Source organism: Aquarana catesbeiana, linkage group LG04, assembly GCF_042186555.1.
Source record: "Aquarana catesbeiana isolate 2022-GZ linkage group LG04, ASM4218655v1, whole genome shotgun sequence".
Lineage (NCBI taxonomy): Eukaryota > Metazoa > Chordata > Amphibia > Anura > Ranidae > Aquarana > Aquarana catesbeiana.
Window position 1 is genome coordinate 432,262,936 of NC_133327.1, and position 27,951 is coordinate 432,290,886.

Consider the following 27,951-nt stretch of genomic DNA (forward strand, 5'->3'; position numbering starts at 1 on the left):
TAGTTGGTTAATATTGACTGATTGGATTCACAGCTGCTGTATTGGAAGCAAGAAATGATGGTGGTACCATGCTACATATCTCTATTATATAAAAATTTACTCACCTGCCTCTTAGAATGCTCACTGTATTCCCCAGGAATGTTGTGAGCACTCTTAATTAAAGTCCTTGCAATGTGATAGTAGTAAATACTGATAATAGTAAGTGGAACAAGATAGTAAACCAAAAAAATTAGCACTGCATGGATCTTAGGATGCATCTCATCATTTTGTGGGTATGGAATACAAGCTGTGAAGCTGACATTGTCTGACCCATTGATGTGTGCCACTTCAGAAAACACGGCTTCAGGGACTGCCAAAAGCATTGAAATAATCCAGATGGCCGCAGCTTTTAAACATGTCCACAGAACAGCACTCGATGTTTGGATATCCATTGGATTTACAATAGCCTTGTATCTACAAAAAAAAAAAAATAAATAAATAAATAAATAAATAAACATTTATTATACCAGGTATTAGAATGATCAGGTCTACATAGACAGGTGTCTCTTTTTAATAACTGAAAGTGCTGAACTAATTCAACAGGCAGTAAGCATGGCTATAATTTCAGGCAAAATAGTATTTAATGGATACTCTGGATCTACTGATTGAATCGAGTGGATTTGTTTCCAGAAAGAAACATGATGTATGTTTAGTCATTACTATAGAAAATCTACTCTTTTATTAACACAATTTAAAAATAACAATTATTTATCCAACTGAAACATGTATTGAAATTTTCTTTTCTATTATTTTCTAAAATGAAAGCTGAATTACAGGAATTCAGCCACTTTGTAAAAGGGGAAAGTACACTATGAGTTAAGTCCAAGGAGCTGCATGACATCTCCTGGGCTTATCCCTATTATTTACATGTGGCAGGTTTATTGCTCTGCCAGAGAGACAGAGAAACTCAGAGAAGCTATGCCCGCCCCTCCCCTCTGCTGTCCATTCACAGAAGCCTTGGTATTTTGTGAATGTGATCACATAATACCAAGGCTTCTGTGATTAGGTAGAAGGAGAGGAGGGGCAGTCATAGCAGCTACAGCGACTCCCCTGTTCAAGATGCAGAGCTCAGAAGGATCTGTGTTGCTCTCCCAGAACTACAGCGATAGCTGTCTTCTGTTAGTACTTTAAAGCTGTGAAATATAAATAATAGAGCTAAGCCCAGGAAGTGTCATGCACCTCAATGAACTTAATTCAAAGTGTGCCTTGATTTCTTACAAAGGAGCTGCTGATTCTAAGATTAGGCACAGATATCCAGATTATTTCTTTATGTATTTCAATTATTATAAAGAACATAACATTTACTTGAAGTAGGAAAACACTATAGTCGATCACTTGTATATTAAAATACATTCATAAAATCAAACCCAGATAAGAACCAAACTGGTATCCTAGCAAGGCATTAGTGCTGCATCCCATTATAATCTCTATTTTTTTGTGTTATATGCTGAATAAAAAACTGATTACAAACAGTATAACCTTTGGTCTTCAACTTATCTTTATTTCTCTGTACACACCCTATACACACGATAGGATTTTCCGATAGAAAATGTGTGATAGGACCTTGTTGTCAGAAATTCCAACCGTGTGTAGACTGCATCACACATTTTCCATAGGAATTTCCGACAGACAAAGTTTCAGAGCCTGCTATAAAATTTTCCGACAACAAAATCCGTTGTCGGAAATTCCGATCGTGTGTACACAAATCCGACGCACAAAGTGCCACGCATGCTCAGAATAAATTAAGAAACTAAGGCTATTGGCTACTGCCCTGTTTATAGTCCCGACATACGTGTTTTATGGCACCGCGTTCAGAATGATCGGATTTTCCGACAACTTTGTGTGACCGTGTGTATGCAAGACAAGTTTGAGCCAACATCCGTCGGTAAAAATCCATGGATTTTGTTGTCGGAATGTCCGATCAATGTCCGACCGTGTGTACAGGGCATTAGAAAGTACAGGTAATTCACTCATTACTGCGATATTAAGCAACAGAAAGCAAACCACAACACTATTCATATATGTGCTATACCTCCTCTGCATACCTATGCTAAAGCATGATTGCATTAGTTAATCCAGTTTTCACTAATTCAAAACCCAGTAAAGTTATCTTTAAAATATAGAGATACCTTTATTTTGCCTATGCAGAGCTGAGTGGAAAGGTCACCTAACTACTACCCTTCCCCATCAGCAAATACTCATACTATTTCATTCAGCCATTGGAAGCCATAGAGTGAAGTGAATTGACGACCGCTTCTGGGTATAATTGGGCTTTTGACTCATTGTTCCTCACCCATGTGACAGCACTTGGTGCCTCCTGATTGGCCAAGTGCTGTCAAATAAAACCAGGAAATAAATCCATAATCAGTCAGGGTGTCCATGGGCATGTAAGCAACATAACTGGACCACAGAGGAATAGAAGAAGTTTGCCTGGTCTGATGAATCATGTTTTCTTTTACATAATGTGGGTGGCTAGGTGCATGGATGTTACTTACCTGTGGAAGAGATGGCACCAGGATGCAGTATGAGAAGAAGGCAAGCCAGCGGAGGCAGTGTGATGCTTTAGGCAATGTTCTGCTGTGAAACATTGGGTCCTGCTATTCATGTGGATGTTACTTGATAGGTACCACCTACCTAAACTTTGTTAGTGACCAAGTATACCCCATTTTCTGAAATGGTATTCCTGATGGCAGTGGTCTCTGTCAGCAGGATAATGTACCCTGCTGTCTTCTGTGGCTGAGGTACATCAATGATGTCCTCATGGTATGGGTGGGCTCGGCAGAACAGCTTGTGGAGTTTATGTCTCAACTGAATTGCAATGAAAGAAACATACATTTAACCTACTCTTGCCATGCTGATACGCTCTCATTCCTTGACTTACAAATTACTAAATCTGGAAATAGAATCATAACTAGTACCTTCCGTAAGGAGACAGCAGCCAATCCCCTCCTCCTAGCACAGAGCCACCATCCAAAATCCTTGATGAATGGGATACCCACAGGACAATTTCTGAGGATAAGGCGGAACTGCTCTGAGGATGAACAGTTCCAAAATGAAGCACGTGAGATGTACCAGCAATTTAGACAAAGAGGATATTCGCATCGCTCTCTTAATAAGGCTAAAAATAATGCATTAAAGAAGAAACGCGTTGATCTCCTCGCCACAAAAATGAAGCCCCTGCAATCTAATAATTCTGAGCAGGATTTTCCTAGGATCATCACTAGATTTGGCTCTCAATGGACTAAGGTCCAGGAGATCCTTAACAGACATTGGCATATTTTGAGATCTGCCCCATTAATTGCCAACATAGTTAGTCCAAGACCTTTACTGACTGCTAAAAGGGCACATAATCTAGGTGACGTCCTAGTTCATTCTGAATATATGCGAACCATAAGTAAGAACTGGCTCACTGGGTCTAAACCGCCCCCTGGCATGCATGCATGTGGACATTGTACCATTTGCAAATATATACATCAAATCGATGTGTTCGCCAATCCACGCGGAGGTAAAAATTACAAAATCAAACAGTTTATTAATTGTTCAACTACACTTGTCATTTATATGCTCACTTGCCCTTGCAATAAAATCTATATAGGCAAAACTAAACGCCAACTCCGCATTAGGATCGGCGAACACATCGGTAGTATTAAGAAGAAGGATGATGATCATCCGATCCCCCTACATTTTACTAAATTTCATAATAGGGACCCAAAAGGCCTGACAGTTAAGGGGATCTATGTGCTAAATCTGCCCCCTAGGAGGGGCCACTTTGATACCATCCTTGTCCAAAAGGAGAAGATGTGGATGTACTATTTGGACTTTATGGTACCCAAAGGGTTAAACACTGAATGCAGTTTACAGCCTTTCTTAGAAAAGTGAAATGTCTATAAGTGAGTATATAATTCCCCTTTTCTGTTTATATGGAATAAACTTGTTCTTTTCCCCTTATATTGTGGCAATCTAATTCTTAATGAGGTTAATTTCTTACTGTCTCCATCTCAGCCGCTATTGCTAATTAATTCTTTTTGTTATTACTGTGTCAGTGCACTTTGTAAGCATTTTCTTCCTTTGCTGAATGTTCTGCTTGAGAGTTGTTTCGGACGACATCTAGTGGTTATTGATAATAATTGCATCCTCCACAGCCTATTTATACCTATTTGTCCGACTCCTCCCTGCTCTGAAGAAACCAGCGTCCACTGGCTGGTGAAATGCGTGAGCAGCGTGACATCAGCACATCACTGGTAACCGCGCGCTCTACAATCTCGGTGTTTGTCAGCACGGAACAAACAGCTGACGGCTGTTTCCCCTTCCTGAAATGAACGATACCGAGGCAGCGAATATACATCGAGGGATCCCCCTCTGGACGAACTTATTGTCAGAGACTATACTCACCGAGGCCGAGATGCCGAGAGCGGCTCACCCTTACGACCACGCGCACCCAGACCCCCGAAATGGGTACAGGAAGCTGAGGGCACGCGGAGGCACGGGCTTCCGGTAGATAGTAGGTTCCTAGACTGGAAGCGGGTGTTCTGAGGTTCGCAGGAGAGACCGGAGATCAGGGCGGAGTAAGGCAGAGGCAGGACTGGAATAATAAGCAGAGGTTAGGTATCTAGCAGGTAGTGACCAGGGTATCAAGTAGTCCAGTGGTGTAGTGGTTAAACAGGCCAAGGTTTGGTACACAGAGCAGGCAAGTAATTAGGGCAGACCAGCAGAGTAATGGTTAAACAGTCCAGGGTTCGGTACACAGATCAGGCAGGTAATTAGGGCAGACCAGCAGAGTAATGGTTAAACAGTCCAGGGTTCGGTACACAGATCAGGCAGGTAATTAGGGCAGACCAGCAGAGTAATGGTTAAACAGTCCAGGGTTCGGTACACAGATCAGGCAGGTAATTAGGGCAATCCGGAAGAGTAGTAGTTTAGACAAGCCAATGGTTCAGTATACAGACAAGCAGATATCAGAGGTTTCAACAGGCACAGGGAGCAGGGAGAGCTGACGACAAACCAGCAACCCGACTGGGCGCTGGAGCCGTCAGATATAGTCTCCCTGCCCGGCGAGCGCGTCAGTGTGACGCGCTACCAGGCACCCGCACGGGCAACGGCGCGCACCCGAGGTCCACCGTGCACCCGCGCGCGCCGCACCATCAGGCCGCGGACGGGTGTGCGGTGAAGCGACAATCCCCCGCGCATGCGCACCGGAGCCCGGCGAGCGGAGATGCTCCCTGGCTCCTGACAGTGCCCCCCTCCTAAGGGCGGACACTGGACGCCAAGGTCAGCCATCAATTCTGGATGATCTTGGTGAAAAGTTTGAATTAACCGTGGAGCGTGCAGATTCCTAGCGGGCTCCCAAGAATTATCTTCAGGTGGGTACCCTTTCCACTGAATCAGATACTGTAGCTGCCTACCCTTCTTCCTACAACTCAGAATGGATTCCACTTCGAATTCATTCTCGCCATCGATTCTGACTGGCGGAGGAGGAGGCTCTCTTCTTCCCGGAAAAGGACTAGGCACCACAGGCTTCAATAGTGACACATGGAAGACAGGATGAATCCGATATGTCTTGGGAAGTGCCAGCTCAACAGCCACAGGGTTGATGATCCTCTTGACTTGAAAAGGCCCAATGAACTTAGGTCCAAGCTTTCGAGATGGCAATGGTAATCTAAGATTAATGGTGGACAGCCAGACCTCCTCTCCTAAGTCAAACTTTGGGTTTGCCTTTCTGCCCCGATCGTACTGTTTCTTGTAGTCTTCCTGTGCCTTGTGTAATATGTCTTGAATCTTCCGGAAGTTAGATTGCAACGAGGTTATCCTATCCTGGACTGCAGGAACTGCCATTTCGGGAATGTTGTTAGCAAAGGACGTGGGATGGAACCCACAATTGGCCCAGAAGGGAGTCTGGTTGGTAGAGGCATGAATTGAATTGTTGTACGCAAATTCAGCGTAGGGAAGAAGACTCGCCCAATCATCCTGAGAACCCGAGCAGAAACAGCGGAGGTATTGCTCTAACGTTTGGTTGGTCCTCTCCGTCTGGCCATTGCTTTGGGGGTGATAGGCTGAAGAGAGACAAATGTTGATGCCCAGGGCCTTGCAGAGTTCCCTCCAGAATTTGGACGTGAATTGAACGCCCCTATCTGACACGATGCTTCTTGGTATCCCATGGAGCCTAACAACCTCTTTTAGGAAGACGCTGGCCGTGTCTACGGCAGAGGGAGTACCTCTCATGGGCAAAAAATGGGCCATCTTGGAGAGGCGGTCGACAATGACAAGGATGGTAGAAAAATTTTCTGAGGTAGGTAGGTCAACAATAAAATCCATGGACACATCAGCCCATGGCCGTTCCGGGATGGGCAAAGGTCTGAGCAGGCCCCAGGATTTGGTGTTTGGGCCCTTGTTCCGCTGGCACAGAGAACAGGACGCCACATATTCTTTACAGTCTCTTCTCCATCCTGGCCACCAAAAAGAATGAGAAAGAAGTTCAGCCGTCTTCTTATTCCTAAAGTGTCCTGCCATCTTATGGTTGTGACACATCTTAAGAGCTAAGGGCCGAGTCACTTGTGGTACAAATATTTTTCCTTTAATCCAGAAGAGGTCTTCATATTTCTTTAAGGAGTGCACTACTGGTTCTGTGCACGAGCCTGATGAGGATCTGATAGATGACATTAAGTCTGCCTGAGTTAACCCGAGGAAATTTTGAGGAGAGAGGATCATGCTGGGTGTTGATATTTGAGAGTCTGCGGAGAACATCCGCGAAAGAGCATTGCCCTTTCCGTTCTTTGCTCCAGGTCTGTAGGCTATATGAAAATTAAAACGGGAAAAGAAGAGGGCCCAGCGGGCTTGGCGGGGTTTTAGTCGTCTTGCTGTTCGGAGGTACTCAAGATTCTTGTGATCCGTAAAGATCATGACCGGGTGTACTGTCCCCTCCAGCAAATACCTCCACTCCTCTAAAGCGAACTTGATAGCCAGCAGCTCCCTGTCACCCACATCGTAGTTGAGTTCCGGTGGACTGAGTTTCCTAGAGGCGAAAGCTACCGGGTGTAGAATGGCCTTTGGTCCCTGTCTCTGGGAGAGAATTGCTCCAGTTGCGATCTCCGATGCGTCCACCTCTAATACGAAGGGTTGAGTCGGGTCAGGATGGCAGAGAATTGGGGCGGAACTGAACAACTTCTTTAACTTTGGGAAAGCCTCTTGAGCGGCTGCGGACCACTGAAAAGAACTGTGCTGATGAGTTAATTGGGTAATAGGTGCCACGATGGCCGAGAATCCAACTATAAATTTCCGATAGAAGTTGGCGAAGCCTATAAACCTCTGTACTCCTTTCTTGTTAGATGGGGCCGGCCACTCTTGAATTGCCTGAATTTTCTGTGGGTCCATTGCGACCCCATTGGTTGAAAGTATGAATCCCAGGAACTGTATGGTTGACTTTTCAAATTCGCACTTTTCAGCTTTCAGGTATAGCTTGTGCTGTTGAAGTATGGCAAGAACCTCTTTTACGTGCCTCTTGTGTATCTCTAGAGTAGGGGAGAAGATAAGAATATCGTCCAGGTATACAAGGAAGTCATCTAAATATTCTCAGAATATGTCATTCACCAGGTGTTGAAAGGTGGCTGGGGCATTGCAGAGTCCGAATGGCATCACTAAATACTCGAAATGCCCGAATCTGGACCTAAAAGCCGTCTTCCATTCGTCTCCAGCCCTGATCCTGACGAGATTGTAGGCCCCCCGGAGATCAAGTTTAGAGAACTCCTTAGCTGATCGGAACCTCTGGAATAACTCGGGGATGAGTGGTAACGGATAATGGTTCTTAATTGTAATGTTATTGAGCTGTCGATAATCTACGCAGGGTCTTAAGGTACCGTCTTTTTTCCCAACGAAAAAGATACCCGCTCTGGCGGGTGAGGATGAAGGACGGATGAAGCCCTTCTTGAGGTTTTTGTCTATGTATTGTTTAAGAGCCTCCAGCTCGGTTTCGGAGAGAGGGAATATCCGGCCGAATGGAATCTCGGATCCAGGAAGGAGATCGATTGGACAGTCGTAGGACCGATGAGGTGGTAGGCGGTCAGCCATCTGTTTACTGAAGACCTCTTGAAACTCAAGGTACTCGGAGGGAACATGTTGGAGATTGCCTGATGGCACAACCATGGTGGCACAAACTTTGGGAGCTGGGAGCAAACAGTGCTGAGAGCAATACTGAGAGGAGAAGGATACTGCCTTAGTGCTCCATCTAATCTGTGGATCGTGAGCCTATAACCAGGGTAAGCCTAGTATAACGGGAAATATAGGTGAATGAATCAAGTCGAGCCGTAAGAACTCCCGATGGCCGGAATCAGTGATTACTGGAATGGGTTGGGTCTCCTGGGTGATGGGATCTGAGCAAGGAAGGGATCCATCGGCCAGATGTATTCGTAGATCCTGCTCTTTAGTTTGTAGCGGAATATTCAAACTGTGCGCCCAGGCAGAGTCTATGAAGCAACTGCATGCTCCGGAATCAATGATGGCCTGCAAGCGAATCTCCCTTTCCGGAAGCTGTAGGGAAATAAACAACATCACGTAAGTCTTGGGAATGTTATTGTTTGGATAGTTTAATACATTTGGCTGAGGAGACTTACTGGGCCTGATCGGACAGCTGCGCAGGAAATGTCCGGTTCCCCCGCAGTGGAGACATAGGTTCGACTGTCGCCTGCGTTGCTTCTCTTCGGAGGTTAGCGGGCCTCGAACCAAGCTAAGCTGCATTGGTTCGACCTCAGGGACCGGTGCAGCAGCAGCTGAAGTTGAGGTCGGGGTTTGTGCGGAGTGGGGTCTTGGCAACGCCCAGGTGGGGCGTGGCCCCTGGAACCGCTCCGAGCGTTGCTCCCGCAGTCGTCTATCTAGCTTCGTGGCTGCTTGAATGAGTTCTTCCAGTGAAGCAGGGGTTTCCATCCTAGCTAATTCGTCCTTGAGTAACTCGGACAAGCCTTGGCGGTACTGATAACGTAGGGCCGGCTCGTTCCAATTGGTATCGGCCGCCCACTTACGGAATTCCACAGTATAGTCCTCAATAGGGCTTCTTCCTTGGGACAGATGGTGCAGGATAGCCTCAGCTGTAGCCATACGCTGCGGATCATCGTAGAGCTGGGACATGCTCTCAAAGAAGGCCTCGATGGTGTTCAGGACAGGACTGCTCTGTTCCATCAAGCCATGGGCCCAAGCCTGGGGTTCTTCGGATAATAAGGAAATCGTAAATCCCACCTTGACGATTTCTGAGGAGAAGGTTCTCGGCTGTAGAGCGAAGTAGAGGGAACATGCGTTTTTGAAGGCACTAAACTTCTTACGGTCCCCCGAGAACCGTAGGGACCCTGGGTTCAGGAAGTGCCATGACGACGGTGGGGTTGGCAGAAGCCTGAGGGAGCGGACCCCCACTGCTGGGTGCAGGAGCTGCGGCTGCGGAAGGTAGCGACCCTGTGATCTGCTGAAGACGGTTATCAATTTGAGTATAACCTTCCTGTAATTTCTGTACAGAGTCAGCGAGGGTAGATACTTGTTGACACAGGATCTCCAGAGGAGATCGCGCTCTGTCGGCCTCGGACATCTGGCTGGTTTGTACTGTCAGAGACTATACTCACCGAGGCCGAGATGCCGAGAGCGGCTCGCCCTTACGACCACGTGCACCCAGACCCCCGAAATGGGTACAGGAAGCTGAGGGCACGCGGAGGCACGGGCTTCCGGTAGATAGTAGGTTCCTAGACTGGAAGCGGGTGTTCTGAGGTTCGCAGGAGAGACCGGAGATCAGGGCGGAGTAAGGCAGAGGCAGGACTGGAATAATAAGCAGAGGTTAGGTATCTAGCAGGTAGTGACCAGGGTATCAAGTAGTCCAGTGGTGTAGTGGTTAAACAGGCCAAGGTTTGGTACACAGAGCAGGCAAGTAATTAGGGCAGACCAGCAGAGTAATGGTTAAACAGTCCAGGGTTCAGTACACAGATCAGGCAGGTAATTAGGGCAGACCAGCAGAGTAATGGTTAAACAGTCCAGGGTTCGGTACACAGATCAGGCAGGTAATTAGGGCAGACCAGCAGAGTAATGGTTAAACAGTCCAGGGTTCGGTACACAGATCAGGCAGGTAATTAGGGCAATCCGGAAGAGTAGTAGTTTAGACAAGCCAATGGTTCAGTATACAGACAAGCAGATATCAGAGGTTTCAACAGGCACAGGGAGCAGGGAGAGCTGACGACAAACCAGCAACCCGACTGGGCGCTGGAGCCGTCAGATATAGTCTCCCTGCCCGGCGAGCGCGTCAGTGTGACGCGCTACCGGGCACCCGCATGGGCGACGGTGCGCACCCAAGGTCCGCCGTGCACCCGCACGCGCTGCACCATCAGGCCGCGGACGGGTGTGCGGCGAAGCGCCAATCCCCCGCGCATGCGCACCGGAGCCCGGCGAGCGGAGACGCTCCCTGGCTCCTGACACTTATCCATTGGCCAGTACGGAGCGGCATTCATGGCCACAGCGTTCCAGGGGTAAAGTTATGCTATTGATGGATGACGGACTCTGTGCGATTGGTGAGAGTTTCTATGCCCCACTCAGCACCTGTATTATATGTCCTTACTGACCATTATATTCCCCCTGATGATGTTATCTGCATGAATATACATCCGCTGCCTCTGCACCTGCTTTTCATTCTTGCTGACAAATTAACTTTTTAGCCATGCTGCTTGCTTCATATGCTACAATCTGATCACCTATACATGCTTAGGGTCTGTGCTCCTATATTGTAATGACCCCGATGTATTGCTAATTTGCTATACCAGATCAGCACACTCAGAACGTCCACCCACCAAACCAGTATACCACACTGTTGGTTTATGTTTGTTGAATTCCACCCTTGGGAGCCTCTCTATAGGAATAATTTATTCATCAAGTATTTCCTACTCATGCTTTGTACTCACAAACAATCAGTCTACTTATAGTTTGTGTTAGTGGTGAATATCTGGTGTGTATGTGTGGGATGTGTAGCCGCGGCTCCCTTTGTTTTTAATCCTTTGACAAAGTTGTCTTAGTTTTAATAGGTCTGTGCCAGCCATCTATCTATTGCCCTTCCCCCCCTCCCCTTTTTTTTTGTTCATTTGTAGTGGTTACTTTTTTGTACTAATAAAGCCAGTTTGTATTTATCCTAGTATTCTGTGTTGACCCTCTTAAGAGAACTTTATTCTCTTGGTTTTTCTTGTATGCACTTAGGGCAATCAGAACTGCATCCAACTGCATTCATTTGGATGAATGATTTATACTCACTTGCTATTGTGGTTCATATTTATTAGTAATTAATTTTGGTTGATCCAGGCAAACTCGTGTTATTTTTTTTAATGTACCCTGCTACATAGCAAAAATGGTTTGAGGAATACAACAACATGTTTAAGGTGTTGACTTGGCTTCCAAATTCTCCAGCTCTCAATTCATCAAGCATCTGTGAGATATGCTGGAAAAACGAGTCCGGAACATGGAGGCTCCACCTTGCAATCTACAGTCCTTAAAGGATCTCCTACTGAAGGCTCCACAGCATACCTTCAGAGGTCTAGTGGAGTCCATGCTTTCCTTCATGGGTCAGGGCTGTTTTGGCAGCACAATAAGCTGTTTTGGTGGCAAAGGAAATCTACTTAATAAAAAAAGGGATTTACTTAATATTGTGCTCATACGTTTACATACCCTGGCAGAATTTATGATTTCATGGCCATTTTTCAGAGAATGTGAATGATAACACAAAAACATTTCTTTCACTCATGGTTAGTGTTTGGCTGAAGGCACTTATTATCAACCAACTCTGTTTACTCTTTTTAAATCATAATGGCAACAGAAACTACCCAAATTACCCTGATGAAAAGTTTACATTCCCTGGTGATTTTGGCCTGATAACATGCACACAAGTTGACACAAAGGGGTTTGAATGTTAAAGGTAACCATCCTCACCTGTGATTTGTTTGCTTGCAATTAGTGTGTGTGTGTGCAAAAGGTCAATGAGTTTCTGGACTCCTGACAGACCCTTGCATCTTTCATCCAGTGCTACACTGATGTTTCTGGATTCTGAGTCATTGGGAAAGCAAAAGAATTGTCAAAGGATCTGCTGCAAAAGATAGTTGAACTGTATAAAGCAGGAAAGGGATATTAAAAGGTATCCAAGGAATTGAGAAGGCCAATCAGCAGTGTTGAAACCCTGATAAAGAAGTAGAAAATGAGGGGTTCTGTTGAAACCAAACCACGGTCGGGTAGACCAACTAAATTTTCAGCTACAACTGCCAAGAAAATTGTTCGGATGCAAAGAAAAACCCACAAATAACTTCAGGTGAAATACAGGTTTCTCTGAAAATGTGGTGTGGCTGTTTCAAGATGCACAATAAGGAGGCAATTGAAGAAAGATGGGCTGCATGGTCGAGTCGCCAGAAGAAAGCCATTACTATGCAAATGCCACAAAGTATTCGCTTACAATACACCAAACAGCACAGAGACAAGCCTCAAACCTTCTGGCACAAAGTCATTTGGAGTGATGAGACCAAAATGTAGCTTTTTAGCCACAACCATAAATGCTACATTTGGAGAGGAGTAACAAGGCCTATGATGAAAGGTACAGAGGGATTGCTGATGTTTTGGGGATGTGTGAGCTACAAAAGGCACAGGAAATTTGGTCAAACTTGTTGGCAAGATGAATGCAGTATGTTATCAAAAAATACTTGAGGGGCATTTGCATTGATCAGCCAGGATGCTGCGCATTGGACGTACTTGGACATTCCAACATGACAATGATCCAAAACACAAGGCCAAGTCGACCTGTCTTTGGCTACAGCAGAATAAAGTGAAGGTTCTATCATTGAGCCACTCTGGGGAGATCTCAAACGTGCAGTTCATGCAAGACAGCCCAAGAATTTACAGGAACTGGAGGCTTTTTGCCAAGAGGAAGGACCATCTGAGAAGATAAAGAGTGTCATCCACAAATACCACAAAAGACTTGTCATTGATGTTAAAGGGGCAATACATGGTATTTAGAAATAGGGTATGTAAACTTTTGATCAGGGTCATTTGGGTATTTTCTGTTGCCAATATGATTTAAAAAGAGTGAACAGAGTTGGTTGATAATAAATGGCTTCAGCCAAACACTAACCATGAGTGACCATGAGTGAAAGAAGAGTTTTTGTGTTATCATTCATATACTCTGAAAAATGGCCAATAAATCATAAACTCTGCCAGGGTATGTCAGCTTATGAGCACAACTGTATATATATATGTGTGTGTGTGTGTGTGTGTGTGTGTGTATGTGTGTGTGACAGTGATTAGTTAACTATAATCTTATCAATGTGTGTTAATGTTTTGAAAGCATATTGTCTAAAAATGTTTTGTTCTGCAAGTATGTAAAGTGAAAGCATTATGTTTCTTAAGTTAATAATTTTATTTACCATAGAAGCTCAAAGAAAAACTGCTCCGCTCCAAGCTCTGTGTATAATTCTCAGGTCCTTCACCAGGTGAAAGCCCTAAGAGCTTGTCCCACTCAGCATGAATAGCAAGTCAGAAAACAAAGTCACACAAGGTTTATTCAATGTAACAGGCTTTCAACAAAGTCCGTACCCTAAGCTATGCCCCTTGGATGCATTTCACCCTGATTATGCTTATTTGCAGCGTTCGTGATGTTTTTAAGTGTATGTAGAGCCAAGACTGTTTGTTTTTTTTTTCAATGTAGTAGGAAATGGTTAAGAGCTATGTCCGTTTTGTTTTAGTGTTCTATTGGGAATTTCTCTTCACCTAATGTCCTAGCTATGCAGCAAGAAGTAGGAGGAAATCTTCTAAAAGTGAAGAGAAATCCTTTTTTATAATTGTCACTGGAACTCATGTTCCATAGGAAAATTTCCTCTTACTTTCTGTTCCTGTGGCAACTTTAGGCCCTGTTCACTTGGGACGATAAGCTATGTGGGCCTTCTTTTACCAACACCAGTCCCATATATGTCTATTGGGTCACGTGGCTGCATGGACACTATGGGGTTGATTTACTAAAGGCAAATAGACTGTGCACTTTTCAAAGTGCAGTTGCACTCTGCAAGTGTAGTTGCTCCAGAGTTTAGCAAATGAGGTAAAGCGTCACTTTGCAAAGAGTACCCAATCACATGCAAGGAAAATAAAAAAAACTGCATTTTTGCTTGTACATGATTGGATGATGGAAGTCAGTAGAGCTTCTGCTCATTTACTAAGCTCTTCGAGCAACTGCTCTTGGAGAGTGCAACTGCACTTTGCAAAGTGCAAAGTCCATTTGCCTTAAGTAAATCAACCCCTATGTGTCGCAATGTGACATCTCACATTGGTGACAAACTCACCCTGGGTGTATTCCGAAAATTGCACCAGCACCCACATGACTGTCACATGTGTCCATGCAGCCACGTGTTCCAATACACATCTATGGAACTGGTGGCACAGGGATGCATGCACTACCTGTCCAACCCCATGTCGGTAACACACATCCATACAAGGGGCATGCAACCATTCACTCTGTATAAATGGAGCCTTATAAATCTAGATTTTCATCATCTCCTTCTCTGGTGAAAATGGTCACCAGGACAAAAAGATTCTGTGACTCTATCCAGTGAGAACACAGATATCAGTAAAAACTAGACATGTGCATTCACTTTCATCCGAATGCATTTTCGTCTGAATTTCCGGTATTTTCGTTATCGTTTTAACAAATGATAACAAATGTGCAGGATCCAAAAACCGAAAGATCCGACATAAACAAATGCTTTATTTTCATTTTCGTTGCGACAACAGTTCGATATAGATAGGAGATTCGACATGAGGCTGACAATAGCGATCTGTGTCCATCGAACCTGTGGTCGAATGTGCCTAACCTTGGCTCTATTAGTCCAAGAATTTTCTACACAGAGAGAAAAGATTCGACATAGAGAGAAAAGATTTGACATTATAGAGACAATAGCAAAAAAGGTCGAATGTGCCTAACCTAACTATTAGTCCAATATTATTCGACATAGAGAGAAAAGATTCGACATGAAGATTCGACGAAGCATACAACATTAGAATTCTACTATAGCTTGTAGGTGGAACATTCGAAAAATGTACGATTGCGGCATTGTACAGTTTAGCTGCTCCGTCGAATCTTCTTAGAACATTCGACAGACACCATAAGCCTTCAATGACAGATTCGACCTTAATTATTTCGGATTTTCAGACTAATGCATTTTTTAATGAAACTAAATACATAAAAACGAATTTCGGGAGTAACTAAATAAATTTATTTTTCGGAAGAAAACAAAATTCCGAAACGAAATATTTCAGTGGCAACATGTCTAGTAAAAACTTGACAGTGGGTATAACTCTTTCTCAATCTTTCCTAAACTAAAGAAAAGATTACAATGGATGTTTTGTATTTTGTGTTCTAGAACATATATATACACAAAAGCTTTATTTTACAAATAAATGTTTTATGCATGACAGATGATTACCAGAGCAGTATGAGATATCAAAAGACCATAATAGTAGTCATATCCTTTCAGAAACTATACATACAAAGCTTAATCTCCTTTAAAAATGTTAAGGTAAAAATTACTTTAAGTTAAACATAACAATAATAACTGAAAACGTGAGCTCACATATTTGTAGCGTTATCTCTCTTTGAGTAAATATCCATTTAACATCTCTGTTGCAATAAATTGGCTCGACAAAACAGTATTATTCCTGCTAAACCTCAAATGTGTCTACTGCACTTCTTACTATATCTTGCAGCATTAAAATTTATAGACAAGAATACATTCAATAGATTTATGCCATTTTAATTTGAAAGGCTTGTGGCAGCTGTTAACAGCTCTTTTAGATTACCTCTCAGGAATAGTGTATTAAAGAGGATATTTATGCTATTATAAATAATAGAATTATCTGTGTGCTATGACAATACTAAAGAGCACAGACTGCCAGCGCACAGGAGACTACAAATACAATATTTCTTTAATCCATATCTGATGTGAAAAATATGCATACACAATAAACAGACTTTAAAGCTGAACTCCAAACAGATATAAAAGACACAAATCAATGCACCTCTGTATTGATTAATATATAATTAAAATGTACTTTTTTAATGCATGCAGTGCAAGTATCTGAATTTGAAGCTAATTTGCTGTGATGAAGTGCAGGAAGCATGCTGAGAAGAGAGTATAGTCACAGAAAGATAAGTTATCTGTTTTATGCTTCTCCTTCACTCTCCAACACAGGCTGGGGGGGGGACAAGGCTTAGCTGTAATGAAATTGTATTAAACCCAAAAGCAATCACTTATGATATTGCAGATTACCAATTCTTAGATGTGATGGCTGCTTTAGTTTTCCTTTTTAGACTTTCTTTTCTTTCTTTTTATCTAGTGATCCAACCAAATCAGTCTCTCTAGCAGCGGATAGTAAATCCCCACAGCAGTAGCTCACCATTCCCATCGATATTGTAGCTCACCATCCAGTCACACACAGCAAATAGTCCTCTCTCTGCTCTGCACCCAGGTGATTTTGGCTGTCAGCACATCTGGGCTCAGCACTCCGGATCCTACTCAGGCTGTTGGTATGCAGCAGTGGTGGTGCACACCGGATTGCAGTGTGCACTCTCCAGGCTCCCTCATGGCAAGAGGAAGCCGTATCCTTTACAGCCTGAGAAAATGCAGCACCCATCTCCTCTTGCTGCTATAGCTGTTAAAAAGAGCAGCTGCAGCCAGTGTTTCTCCAGCTCTCCATTCTTAGTCAAGCACCTGGCTACACAGATACGTTACAACTCCAAAATGAAGGCATCAAAAAGTTGACAATTTCCTTTTTTCCAGGTCTTCCTGTTCCTTCCCCTTATCATTCTTCCTATCCTCTCTATCCGCTCTGGCAGACATGTTAGTCAGTTTTTAGTGGCAAAATATTTGATCTGATGGCAAAATCTCTTGCCATTTTAATAGTAGCTGCACTGCTTTAATGTCCACACACAAAAGGAAATCTACCTATTTTTTTAACCAACAGACTCTAAGACGACCTGTCTGATGAAGCCACTAATGAACTTTTCTTATTTAACCACCTCCCACTAGCACTATAGCCAAAAGATGACTACAGCTGGACTCACATTGTCGGGAGGGCGTCCATAGATGTCCTCACAAGGACACGCTTCCCGCACGCCCACTCGGGCACGTATCGGGAAGAATCTGTAATTGCTGTTTCCCTTGGATAGGGATAGTGATAGTGAGATAGTGATAAATAGCCAAACAGAGCAGCCTTTTAACACTTGATCCCTGCATCCAATGACAAGCAATCTCAAATGTAAACAAATTAGCTCATCAGCGGTTGACAGCTCTCCTTCCCTCACACAGAGACCCAGTGTGAGAGAAGGAGAGAGATCGGTGCCAACAGTGAGTTTACTCTGCTATTCTTCAGTGCTTTGGGGTCTTTGCTTCTCAAAACGCAGTAATTGTGTGGGTAATTCCATTGTTCTGGTGCTTCAGGGCCTTCAAAAGTGTAATAGGTAGTCAAGAAATTAGATGTGTAATTTATATCCCTAGAAAATCTGATGGTGCTCCTTGCATGTTAGGCCTCTCTATGTAGCCAGGCTGTGGAAAAGCCTCACACGTGGTATCACCATATTTAGGAGGAGTAGCAGAATGTATTTTGGGGTGTAATTTTTGGTATGTACAGTAAATGCTATGTGCTGTAAATATAACAACTTTGTGTAAAAAAAAAATATTTTGGGATGTTTGCTTCTCAAATTGGGGTCATTTTGTGGGTAGTTCCATTGTCCTGGTGCTTCAGGCCCTTCAAAGGTGTAATAGGTAGCCAAGAAATGAAACGTGTAATTTTGGTCCCTAGAGCAGCTGACTGTGCTCTGTGCATGTTGGGCCTCTCTATATAGTTACATAGTTAGTCAAGTTGAAAAAAGACACAAGTCCATCCAGTTCAACCATAAATTCTATGTAGCTAGGTTGTGAAAAAGTCTCACAAATGTAGTATTGCCATACTCAAGAGGAGTAGTAGAATGTGTTTTGGGGTGTAGTTGCAAGCATGCATATGCCGTATGAGAGAAATAACCTGTTAATATGACAATTTTGTGAAAAACAATATTCTTCATTTTCCAAAGAATTGTGGGAAAAAATGACAACTTCAAAAACTCACCATGCCTCTTACTAAATACCTTGGAATGTCTACTTTCCTGACTCTGACAAGTACATAATTGGGCGCAATCACCATCATTTTTGGTGCTAAACACTGACGAAATTCCAAAAGATGTCTAAATCATGCTCTTCCATAATCACTGCAGTAAAACTGTGATGTTTAGATGCTGCTAAGAGCATGATTATTTCAATAGGAAGTTCATATAAAGAGTCTGAGGGATGTGTACAGTGCAGGAAAATAATATATTATTTAGCAAAAGAATAATAATCTGATTCTGTTTTTACTTGCAGTGTGTTACCAAACTAAGCAAACATTTATATGTTGCAGCTTACCAATTGTTAGATGTGGTGGCTGCATTGATTAAATTTTTTAGGCTTTATTTTCACCTGGTGATCCGACCAGAAAGTCTGTTGTTTTTTCAAAAGAACATGCTGTCTTGCAGGTGTAGCAGTTACAAGGTAGAAACAAAGCATTTAACACTAAACTCAATCTACTCAATCCACCTGATCCACATGTTGTAGCAGTGTCCCAAACTTTCACATACTGGCAAGAAATAATGGATATGATAAACGTTATATACAATATTCAAATTCCCTCTGTGCCGCTCAGCTGTGTTTAGGGGAACTAAGTTTGTTGGCGTTAACTAACTCTTAAATGTTGGCTATTAATCGACATATGGTCTTCAAAAAGACACTCGCTTTTCGACTGATTCTCTATATAACTATTACCAAAGCCTATTTTTTTTTTTTTTTAATTTAGAGTGATGCTTTTTTTTCATTTTCCTTGTTTCGCTTTACATGTTTTTCTACTCCTAATGTTGGTATCACCACAAGGTGAATATGCATGAGGTTCATATAATGTCTTGTCTTTTTGTATGGCATATGCAGTTTTTCTAAGCCTGTACAGAGTGATATGTTCTTGATGATACATCTCAGGTACAACCTATTGTATGTGTCTACACTGTGGGGTTGATTTACTAAAACTGGACAGTGAAAAATATGGTGCAGCTCTACATAGAAACCAATCAGCTTCCAGGTTTGTTTTTGTCAAAGCTTAATTGAACAAGCTGAAGTTCTAAGCTGATTGTGTCAGGGCTGGGCTCAGCCCTTCCTTCTTAGAGCAGGCCGCTCAGCTGTCAGTTAATTGCCAGCTCTAATCTTTCCACAGTGACTCACCTGGTGATGATATCCTGCTCGTTAGTCCTGCTGGTTACTTAACCACTTCTGGACCACCACACACAGATATACGTCCTCTCTTTAAAGAGGAATATCGTTGTTATGGCAGCAGCTAGCTGCTATTACCCAGGTATCCTCTTCTTCAGCAGGCGGTCTGGTTTCCTATAATAGTGGTCTTTGCAGTGGATTCACCGCAAGATCACTTTTACCGGTGGCGGGAGACGGGCTCCTCCTCCTGACGCTCTCCGGTGGCCTCCGCCGTTTACCGGAGCTGTCGGTAGCAGCGGAGGCGATCGGATCCTTCTCCTTTCTGGGTAGTGAGGGGAAGATGGCCCCCACCCTTCTCCATACCAATGCAGGGCGGAAGCAACGTCAAAATGTCACTTCTGCCCATAGCTCTTAAAGTGCCTTTTTTTTTTTAAAATGACAACATTTTTGTTTTTTTTATTTTATTTTAGTGTAAATCTCATATTTAAAAGGTCCTGTCATGCTTTTTTTCTATTACAAGGGATGTTTACATTCCTTGTAATAAGAATCAAAGTGACAACTTTTTTTTTTTAAAAGAACAGTGTAAAAATAAAAAAAATAAAAGATAGAATAAATAAGAAAAAAATAAATAGTTTTTAAACACGCCTCGTCCCGTTGAGCTTGCATGCAGAAGCGAACGCATACGTGAGTAGCACCCACATATGAAAACGATGTTCAAACCACACACGTGAGGTATCGCCGCGATTGATAGAGCGAGAGCAATAATTCTTGCCCTAGACCTCCTCTGTAACTCAAAACTTGCAACCTGTAGATTTTTTTAAACATCGCCTATGGAGATTTTTAAGGGTAAAAGTTTGTTGCCATTCCACGAGCGGGCGCAATTTTGAAGTGTGACATGTTGGATATCAATTTACTCAGCGTAACGTTATCTTTCACAATATAAAAAAAATTGGGCTAACTTTACTGTTGTCTTATTTTTTAATTTAAAAAAGTGTATTTTTTCCAAAAAAAGTACGCTTGTAAGACCGCTGCGCAACTACGGTGTCACAGAAAGTATTACAAAGTATAATGTTTGGGGGTTCTACGTAATTTTCTAGTAAAAAAAACCTGTTTTTAACTTGTAAACAACAAATCTCAGAAAGTGGCTCGGTCCTTAAGTGGTTAAGCTGTTCAGTCCAGATCCTCTCTGCCTTCGCCTTGGTCAACATTAGGGATGAGCTTCGAGTTCGAGTCGAACTCATGTTCGACTCGAACATTGGCTGTTCGCAAGTTCACCGAACAGCGAACAATTTGGGGTGTTCGCGGCAAATTCGAATGCCGCGGAACACCCTTTAAAAGTCTATGGGAGAAATCAAAAGTGCTAATTTTAAAGGCTAATATGCAAGTTATTGTCATAAAAAGTGTTTGGGGACCTGGGTCCTGCCCCAGGGGACATGGATCAATGCAAAAAAAAGTTTTAAAAACGGCCGTTTTTTCAGGAGCAGTGATTTTAATAATACTTAAAGTCAATCAATAAAAGTGTAATATCCCTTTAAATTTCGTACCTGGGGGGTGTCTATAGTGTGCCTGTAAAGGGGCGCATGTTTCCTGTGTTTAGAACAGTCTGACAGCAAAATGACATTTTGAAGGAAAAAACTCATTTAAAACTACCCGCGGCTATTGCATTGCCGACAATACACATAGAAGTTCATTGATAAAAACGGCATGGGAATTCCCCAAAGGGGAACCCCGAACCAAAATTAAAAAAAAAAAATGACGTGGGGGTCCCCCTAAATTCCATACCAGGCCCTTCAGGTCTGGTATGGATATTAAGGGGAACCCCGGCCAAAATTTAAAAAAAAAAATGACCCTTCAGGTCTGGTATGGATTTTAAGGGGAACCCCGCGCCAAAAAAAAAAAAAAAAACGGCGTGGGGTCCCCCCAAAAATCCATACCAGACCCTTATCCGAGCACGCAACCTGGCAGGCCGCAGGAAAAGAGGGGGGGACAAGAGTGCGGCCCCCCCTCCCTCCTGAACCGTACCAGGCCACATGCCCTCAACATTGGGAGGGTGCTTTGGGGTAGCCCCCCAAAACACCTTGTCCCCATGTTGATGAGGACAAGGGCCTCATCCCCACAACCCTGGCCGGTGGTTGTGGGGGTCTGCGGGCGGGGGGCTTATCGGAATCTGGAAGCCCCCTTTAACAAGGTGACCCCCAGATCCCGGCCCCCCCCCTGTGTGAAATGGTAAGGGGGTACATAAGTACCCCTACCATTTCACGAAAAAAGTGTCAAAAATGTTAAAAATGACAAGAGACAGTTTTTGACAATTCCTTTATTTAAATGCTTCTTCTTTCTTCTATCTTCCTTCATCTTCTGGTTCTTCTGGCTCTTCTGGTTCTTCTGGTTCTTCCTCCGGCGTTCTCGTCCAGCATCTCCTCCGCGGCGTCTTCTGTCTTCTTCTCCTCGGGCCGCTCCGCACCCATGGCATGGGGGGGAGGCTCCCGCTCTTCTCTTCTTCTCTTCTTCTTTTCTTCTCTTCTTCTCTTCTTCTTCATTTTCTTCTCCGGGCCGCTCCGCAATCCATGCTGGCATGGAGGGAGGCTCCCGCTGTGTGACGGCGCTCCTCGTCTGACAGTTCTTAAATAACGGGGGGGCGGGGCCACCCGGTGACCCCGCCCCCCTCTGACGCACGGTGACTTGACGGGACTTCCCTGTGGCATTCCCCGTGACGTCACAGGGAAGTCCCGTCAAGTCACCGTGCGTCAGAGGGGGGCGGGGTCACCGGGTGGCCCCGCCCCCCCCCGTTATTTAAGAACTGTCAGACGAGGAGCGCCGTCACACAGCGGGAGCCTCCCTCCATGCCAGCATGGATTGCGGAGCGGCCCGGAGAAGAAAATGAAGAAGAAGAGAAGAAGAGAAGAAAAGAAGAAAAGAAGAAAAGAAGAAGAGAAGAAGAGAAGAGCGGGAGCCTCCCCCCCATGCCATGGGTGCGGAGCGGCCCGAGGAGAAGAAGACAGAAGACGCCGCGGAGGAGATGCTGGACGAGAACGCCGTAGGAAGAACCAGAAGAACCAGAAGAGCCAGAAGAACCAGAAGATGAAGGAAGATAGAAGAAAGAAGAAGCATTTAAATAAAGGAATTGTCAAAAACTGTCTCTTGTCATTTTTAACATTTTTGACACTTTTTTCGTGAAATGGTAGGGGTACTTATGTACCCCCTTACCATTTCACACAGGGGGGGGGCCGGGATCTGGGGGTCACCTTGTTAAAGGGGGCTTCCAGATTCCGATAAGCCCCCCGCCCGCAGACCCCCACAACCACCGGCCAGGGTTGTGGGGATGAGGCCCTTGTCCTCATCAACATGGGGTCAAGGTGTTTTGGGGGGCTACCCCAAAGCACCCTCCCAATGTTGAGGGCATGTGGCCTGGTACGGTTCAGGAGGGAGGGGGGGCCGCACTCTCGTCCCCCCCTCTTTTCCTGCGGCCTGCCAGGTTGCGTGCTCGGATAAGGGTCTGGTATGGATTCTTGGGGGGACCCCACGCCGTTTTTTTTTTTTTTTTTGGCGCGGGGTTCCCCTTAAAATCCATACCAGACCTGAAGGGTCTGGTATGGAATTTAGGGGGAACCCCACGTCATTTTTTTTTTAAAATTTTGGCCGGGGTTCCCCTTAATATCCATACCAGACCTGAAGGGCCTGGTATGGAATTTAGGGGGACCCCCACGTCATTTTATTTTTTTAATTTTGGTTCGGGGTTCCCCTTTGGGGAATTCCCATGCCGTTTTTATCAATGAACTTCTATGTGTATTGTCGGCAATGCAATAGCCGCGGGTAGTTTTAAATTAGTTTTTTCCTTCAAAATGTCATTTTGCTGTCAGACTGTTCTAAACACAGGAAACATGCGCCCCTTTACAGGCACACTATAGACACCCCCCAGGTACGAAATTTAAAGGGATATTACACTTTTATTGTTTGACTTTAAGCATTATTAAAATCACTGCTCCTGAAAAAACGGCCGTTTTTAAAACTTTTTTTTGCATTGATCCATGTCCCCTGGGGCAGGACCCAGGTCCCCAAACACTTTTTATGACAATAACTTGCATATAAGCCTTGAAAATTAGCACTTTTGATTATTCATGTTCGTGTCCCATAGACTTTAACGGTGTTCGCATGTTCGAACGAACTTTTTTCCTGTTCGCATGTTCTGGTGCGAACCGAACAGGGGGGTGTTCGGCTCATCCCTAGTCAACATATCAAGAGACTCTCTCCTGTGTTCCTGTTAAGACTTGCTTGGCTGACGTCCTTTCTGGTTCCTGATCCTGCTTGCTGTTCCACTATGCTGATTCTCCAGTTTTCTGATTCCCTGGCCTGTTCTGAAGTACTCTGATCCCTAGCATTACAGACGCTCCTGAGTTGCACAGCTCACCTGGAATCTCACACTGTGCTGCTCCTATACAACCTGTGTTGCAGGCTGTCCCTGCCGCTGCTCCAGTCTCTGTGCAGGCACCTGCCTCGAGTATTACGTCTTTAAAGGGTATGTCTAGTTCCACTCCGCACTGCTTCCCCAGCAATTTGGGGGTGATCTAGTTAAATGCAGAGGGTTTCTCAACCAGGTTGAGATATACTTTGAGGTGCTGCCCCAGGCATTTCCCACGGACAGAAGCAAAGAAGATTTTGTGATATCTTTGCTTTCTGAGACAGCCTTGGCCTGGGCAAACCCTCTGTGGGAGATGCAAAAACCCGTCGTCCTGAACTACCCAGAATTTGTGGCTTCCTTCAAAAGGGTATTTGACATTCCCGCATGTTCCACTTCTGATGCCAAGAGCCTCATGTCAATCAAATAGAGTATGAGAACTGTTGCCGATTACGCCACTGAATTCCGTACTCTGGCAGCAGAGGTTGCTGGGAACAATGAGGCCCTCGTGACTGCCTTTTCTCATGGACTCTCGGATACCATCAAAGATGAGATAGCAGCCCGAGATATACCTACTGAGCTGGAGAAGTTGATCATATTTGCCATCCCAATTGACTCCAGACTCAGAGAAAGACTCTCATTTAAGGAGCGCTTGTGGAAGCCTCCTGTACATTTGTCTCCAAGCTTTGCAGTCCCACCCTTGCCTCCTGCTACCGAGTTGATCAGTGAAGTGGAACTCATGCAGTCTCTCTGCGGATGACAGAACCTTTAGGAGGAGGGAGAGATTTTGCCTTTATTGTGGCCAGGCAGGTCACTTTTTGAATTCTTGTCCCACCCATCCAGGGAAAGCCTGAACCTTGAGGTCCTGTAGGGGACAGACCTTAGGTGGCGTTGTTTCGTTCCCAGCTATCCAGAAGGATAAGCCCCTGGTTCCAGTTACCCTTTCTTGGTCTGAGTCGTCCTTCGAGATACAGGCTCTAATTGATTCTGTATCTAAGCACTCGATTCTGCTGCAGCTTTGTGCCAGTCCACTTGCCATTGAAGCTCTTGATGGGAGACCTTTACAGCCTGCCCATGTGACTCATGAGACTGCTCTGTTGTCCATGGCCATAGGGGCTCTTTACCATGAGATAATGTAATTCCAAGTCATTTCCTCACCTAAGTTTCCGGTGGTTATTGGTTATCCTTGGTTACAGAAGCAAAACCCCTCTTTTGATTGGCTTCGTGCTGAGGTTCTTTCTTGGTTGCCACAATGCAGCAAGACAAGTTTTCAGAATGTGGCTAAGGTCCTGTGCACCTCTTCACTCTCCTCCCTGCTAGAGGAGTACCGCGATTTTAGCGATGTCTTTGACAAAGATCAAGCCGGTAGTTTGTCTCCTCACCGGTCGTATGATTGTGCAATTGACCTTCAACCTGGTGCCATATTCCCTCGTGGCCAGGTTTACATTTTGTCGGTCTCAGAGGACAAGGCCATGGAGGAGTATGTTGCAGATGCACTTTCTCGAGGATTCATCACAAAATCCTCGTCTCCTGCTGGTGCTGGTTTCTTCTTTGTGAAGAAGAAGAGTGGTGAACTGAGGCCTTGTATTGATTATAGAGGTCTCAAGCTTTTTACGATTAAGAATACTTATCCAATTCCATTGATTACAGAGTTATTTGATCGCCTCAAAGGAGCAACGGTTTTCACAAAGCTTGATTTGAGAGTGGCATACAATCTTGTGAGGATCAAGGAGGGCAATGAATGGAAAACTGTGTTTAATACCAGAACAGGCCATTATGAGTACCTCCTAATGCCATTTGGCCTTTGCAATGCTCCGGCAGTTTTCCAGGAATTTATCAACAATGTTCTCCGAGATTTGTTGCAGCTATGTGTGGTGGTTTACCTCGACAATATCCTCATATTTTCCAAGTCCTTAGAGAGCCACCACACAGATGTCTGTTGTGTGCTTCGGAGGCTGAGAGAAAACTGTATCTGTATTGTAAATTGGAGAAGTGCGAGTTCCATCGTGAACAGGTTAAATTCCTGGGTTATGTAATTTCCACTGCTGTTTTTTTGATGGACCCAGAGACTCTGCACCTTTCTGCAGTCCTACAGTGGCCCTGACCCATGGAATGTTTTCTTGGCTTTGCCAATCATTTTCAGAAGTTTATTCAGAATTTCTCATCTCTGGTCAAGCCCCTGACTGATATGACCAGAAAGGACGGTAACCCACAGAGTTGGTCTCTGGAATCCATTAAGGCCTTTGAGAGTCTCAAGGCTGCCTTTGTTTTGGCTCCTGTGTTGGCACATACTGATCCTCTGTTACCCTTTATCCTTTAGGTTAATGCTTCTGAGACTGGAGTTGGCGCCCTTCTGTCTACACGCCCTTCTGGCCTATATATGGGGTTGATTTACTAAAACTGGAGAGTACAAAATCTGGTGCAGCTGTGCATAATAGCCAATTAGCTTCTAACTTCAGTTTGTTCAATTAAGCTTTGACAATATAACCCAGAAGCTGATTGGTGACTATTCAGAGCTGCACCAAATTTTGCACTCTCCATTAGGGATGAGCCGAACACTCCCCTGTTCGGTCCGCACCAGAACATGCGAACAGGGAAAAAATTTGCTCGAACACGCGAACACTGTTAAAGTCTATGGGACTCGAACATGAATAATCAAAAGTACTAATTTTAAAGGCTTATATGCAAGTTATTGTCATAAAAAGTGTTTGGGGACCTGGGTCCTGCCCCAGGGGACATGTATCAATGCAAAAAAAGTTTTAAAAACGGGCGTTTTTTCGGGAGCAGTGATTTTAATAATGCATAAAGTGAAACAAAAAAAGTGCAATATTCTTTTAAATATCGTACCTGGGGGGTGTCTATAGTATGCCTGTAAAGGGGCACATGTTTCCCGTGTTTAGAACAGTCTGACAGCAAAATGAAATTTCAAAGGAAAAAAAGTCATTTAAAACTACTCGCGGCTATTAATGAATTGTTGGTCCGACAATACACATAAAAGTTAAAAAACGACATGGGATTTCTCCACAGGGTAACCCCGAACCAAAATTTAAAAAAAATGGCGTGGGGGTCCCCCTAAATTCTATACCATGTACCATGTCTATAAAATGTCATTTTGCTGTCAGACTGTTCTAAACACGGGAAACATGCGCCCCTTTACAGGCATACTATAGACACCCCCCAGGTACGAAATTTAAAGGAATATTACGCTTTTATTGTTTCACCTTAAGCATTATTAAAATCACTGCTCCCGAAAAAACGGCCGTTTTTAAAACTTCTTTTTACATTGATACATGTCCCCTGGGGCAAGGCCCAGGTCCCCAAACACTTTTTATGACAATACCATGCATATAAGCCTTTAAAATTAGCACTTTTGATTTCTCCCATAGACTTTTAAAGGATGTTCAGCGGCTTTCGAATTTGCGGCGAACACCCCAAATTGTTCCCTGTTCGGCGAACTGGCGAACAGCCAATGTTTGACTCGAACTTGAAGCTCATCCCTACTCTCCATATTTAGTAAATCAGCCCCTATATGACTATAGTGCTCTACTGTTCGCTGGCACACCAGTTATATAGTGCTTGTAAAAATGGCTATTGACAGAGAAAAGTTTGCTGACCCCTGGTCAAACCCTTTCCCAATCTATCCAGATTTTTTCCTGGAGATATGCTTTAGGTTTTCTTCTTCTAGTTACAAAACAGTCTACAACATTTGTTTGTTTAATCATTGTGCATCTACATTGAATATACAGGTAGGTTAGATGCAAAGCTAATAGTGATCCACAAAATTATTAGCATGCAACCTTTACATGAACCCAATCTTCCAACATTGTAACACCTCTATAAATTTTTTATACTAATATATACAAGCTGTGAAAAAGTAATGCATTGGGTAAGAAACTCATCGATCCAAGCCCTATGATAATGTGCAAACTTTGAATTTTGAACAAAACATGTTTAAAAAATATACTTATTTTGTTTCAGCATGAATTTCAGTATTTCTATTTCTCACTTCTATTGAATTACTCTTTAAATTTGTTTTAAATATTTTTAGAAAGACACACATTTTTAATATTGTTATAAAACACTTGTCAATAAAGATTTTTTTAATAGATTATTTTATTAAGATAGTTTGCAAAACAATTACACATAAATGTGTAAACTATAGTAAAAAATTGTGTTTTTATTTACTTAAGCTAAACATGGTGAGATCTGACCATCTTAGTA

At 43.8% G+C, this 27,951-nt stretch overlaps 1 protein-coding gene across 1 annotated transcript in view; it reads right to left on the reverse strand.

The window, feature by feature from the left end:
- Window positions 1-27,951, reverse strand: part of NMBR (neuromedin B receptor) — a 539,948-nt gene that overhangs the window by 33,855 nt on the left and 478,142 nt on the right. The window contains exon 2 of the mRNA XM_073627396.1: window positions 105-453. Coding sequence (XP_073483497.1) covers window positions 105-453 — 349 coding nt within the window. The remainder of the gene's footprint in view (window positions 1-104; window positions 454-27,951) is intronic.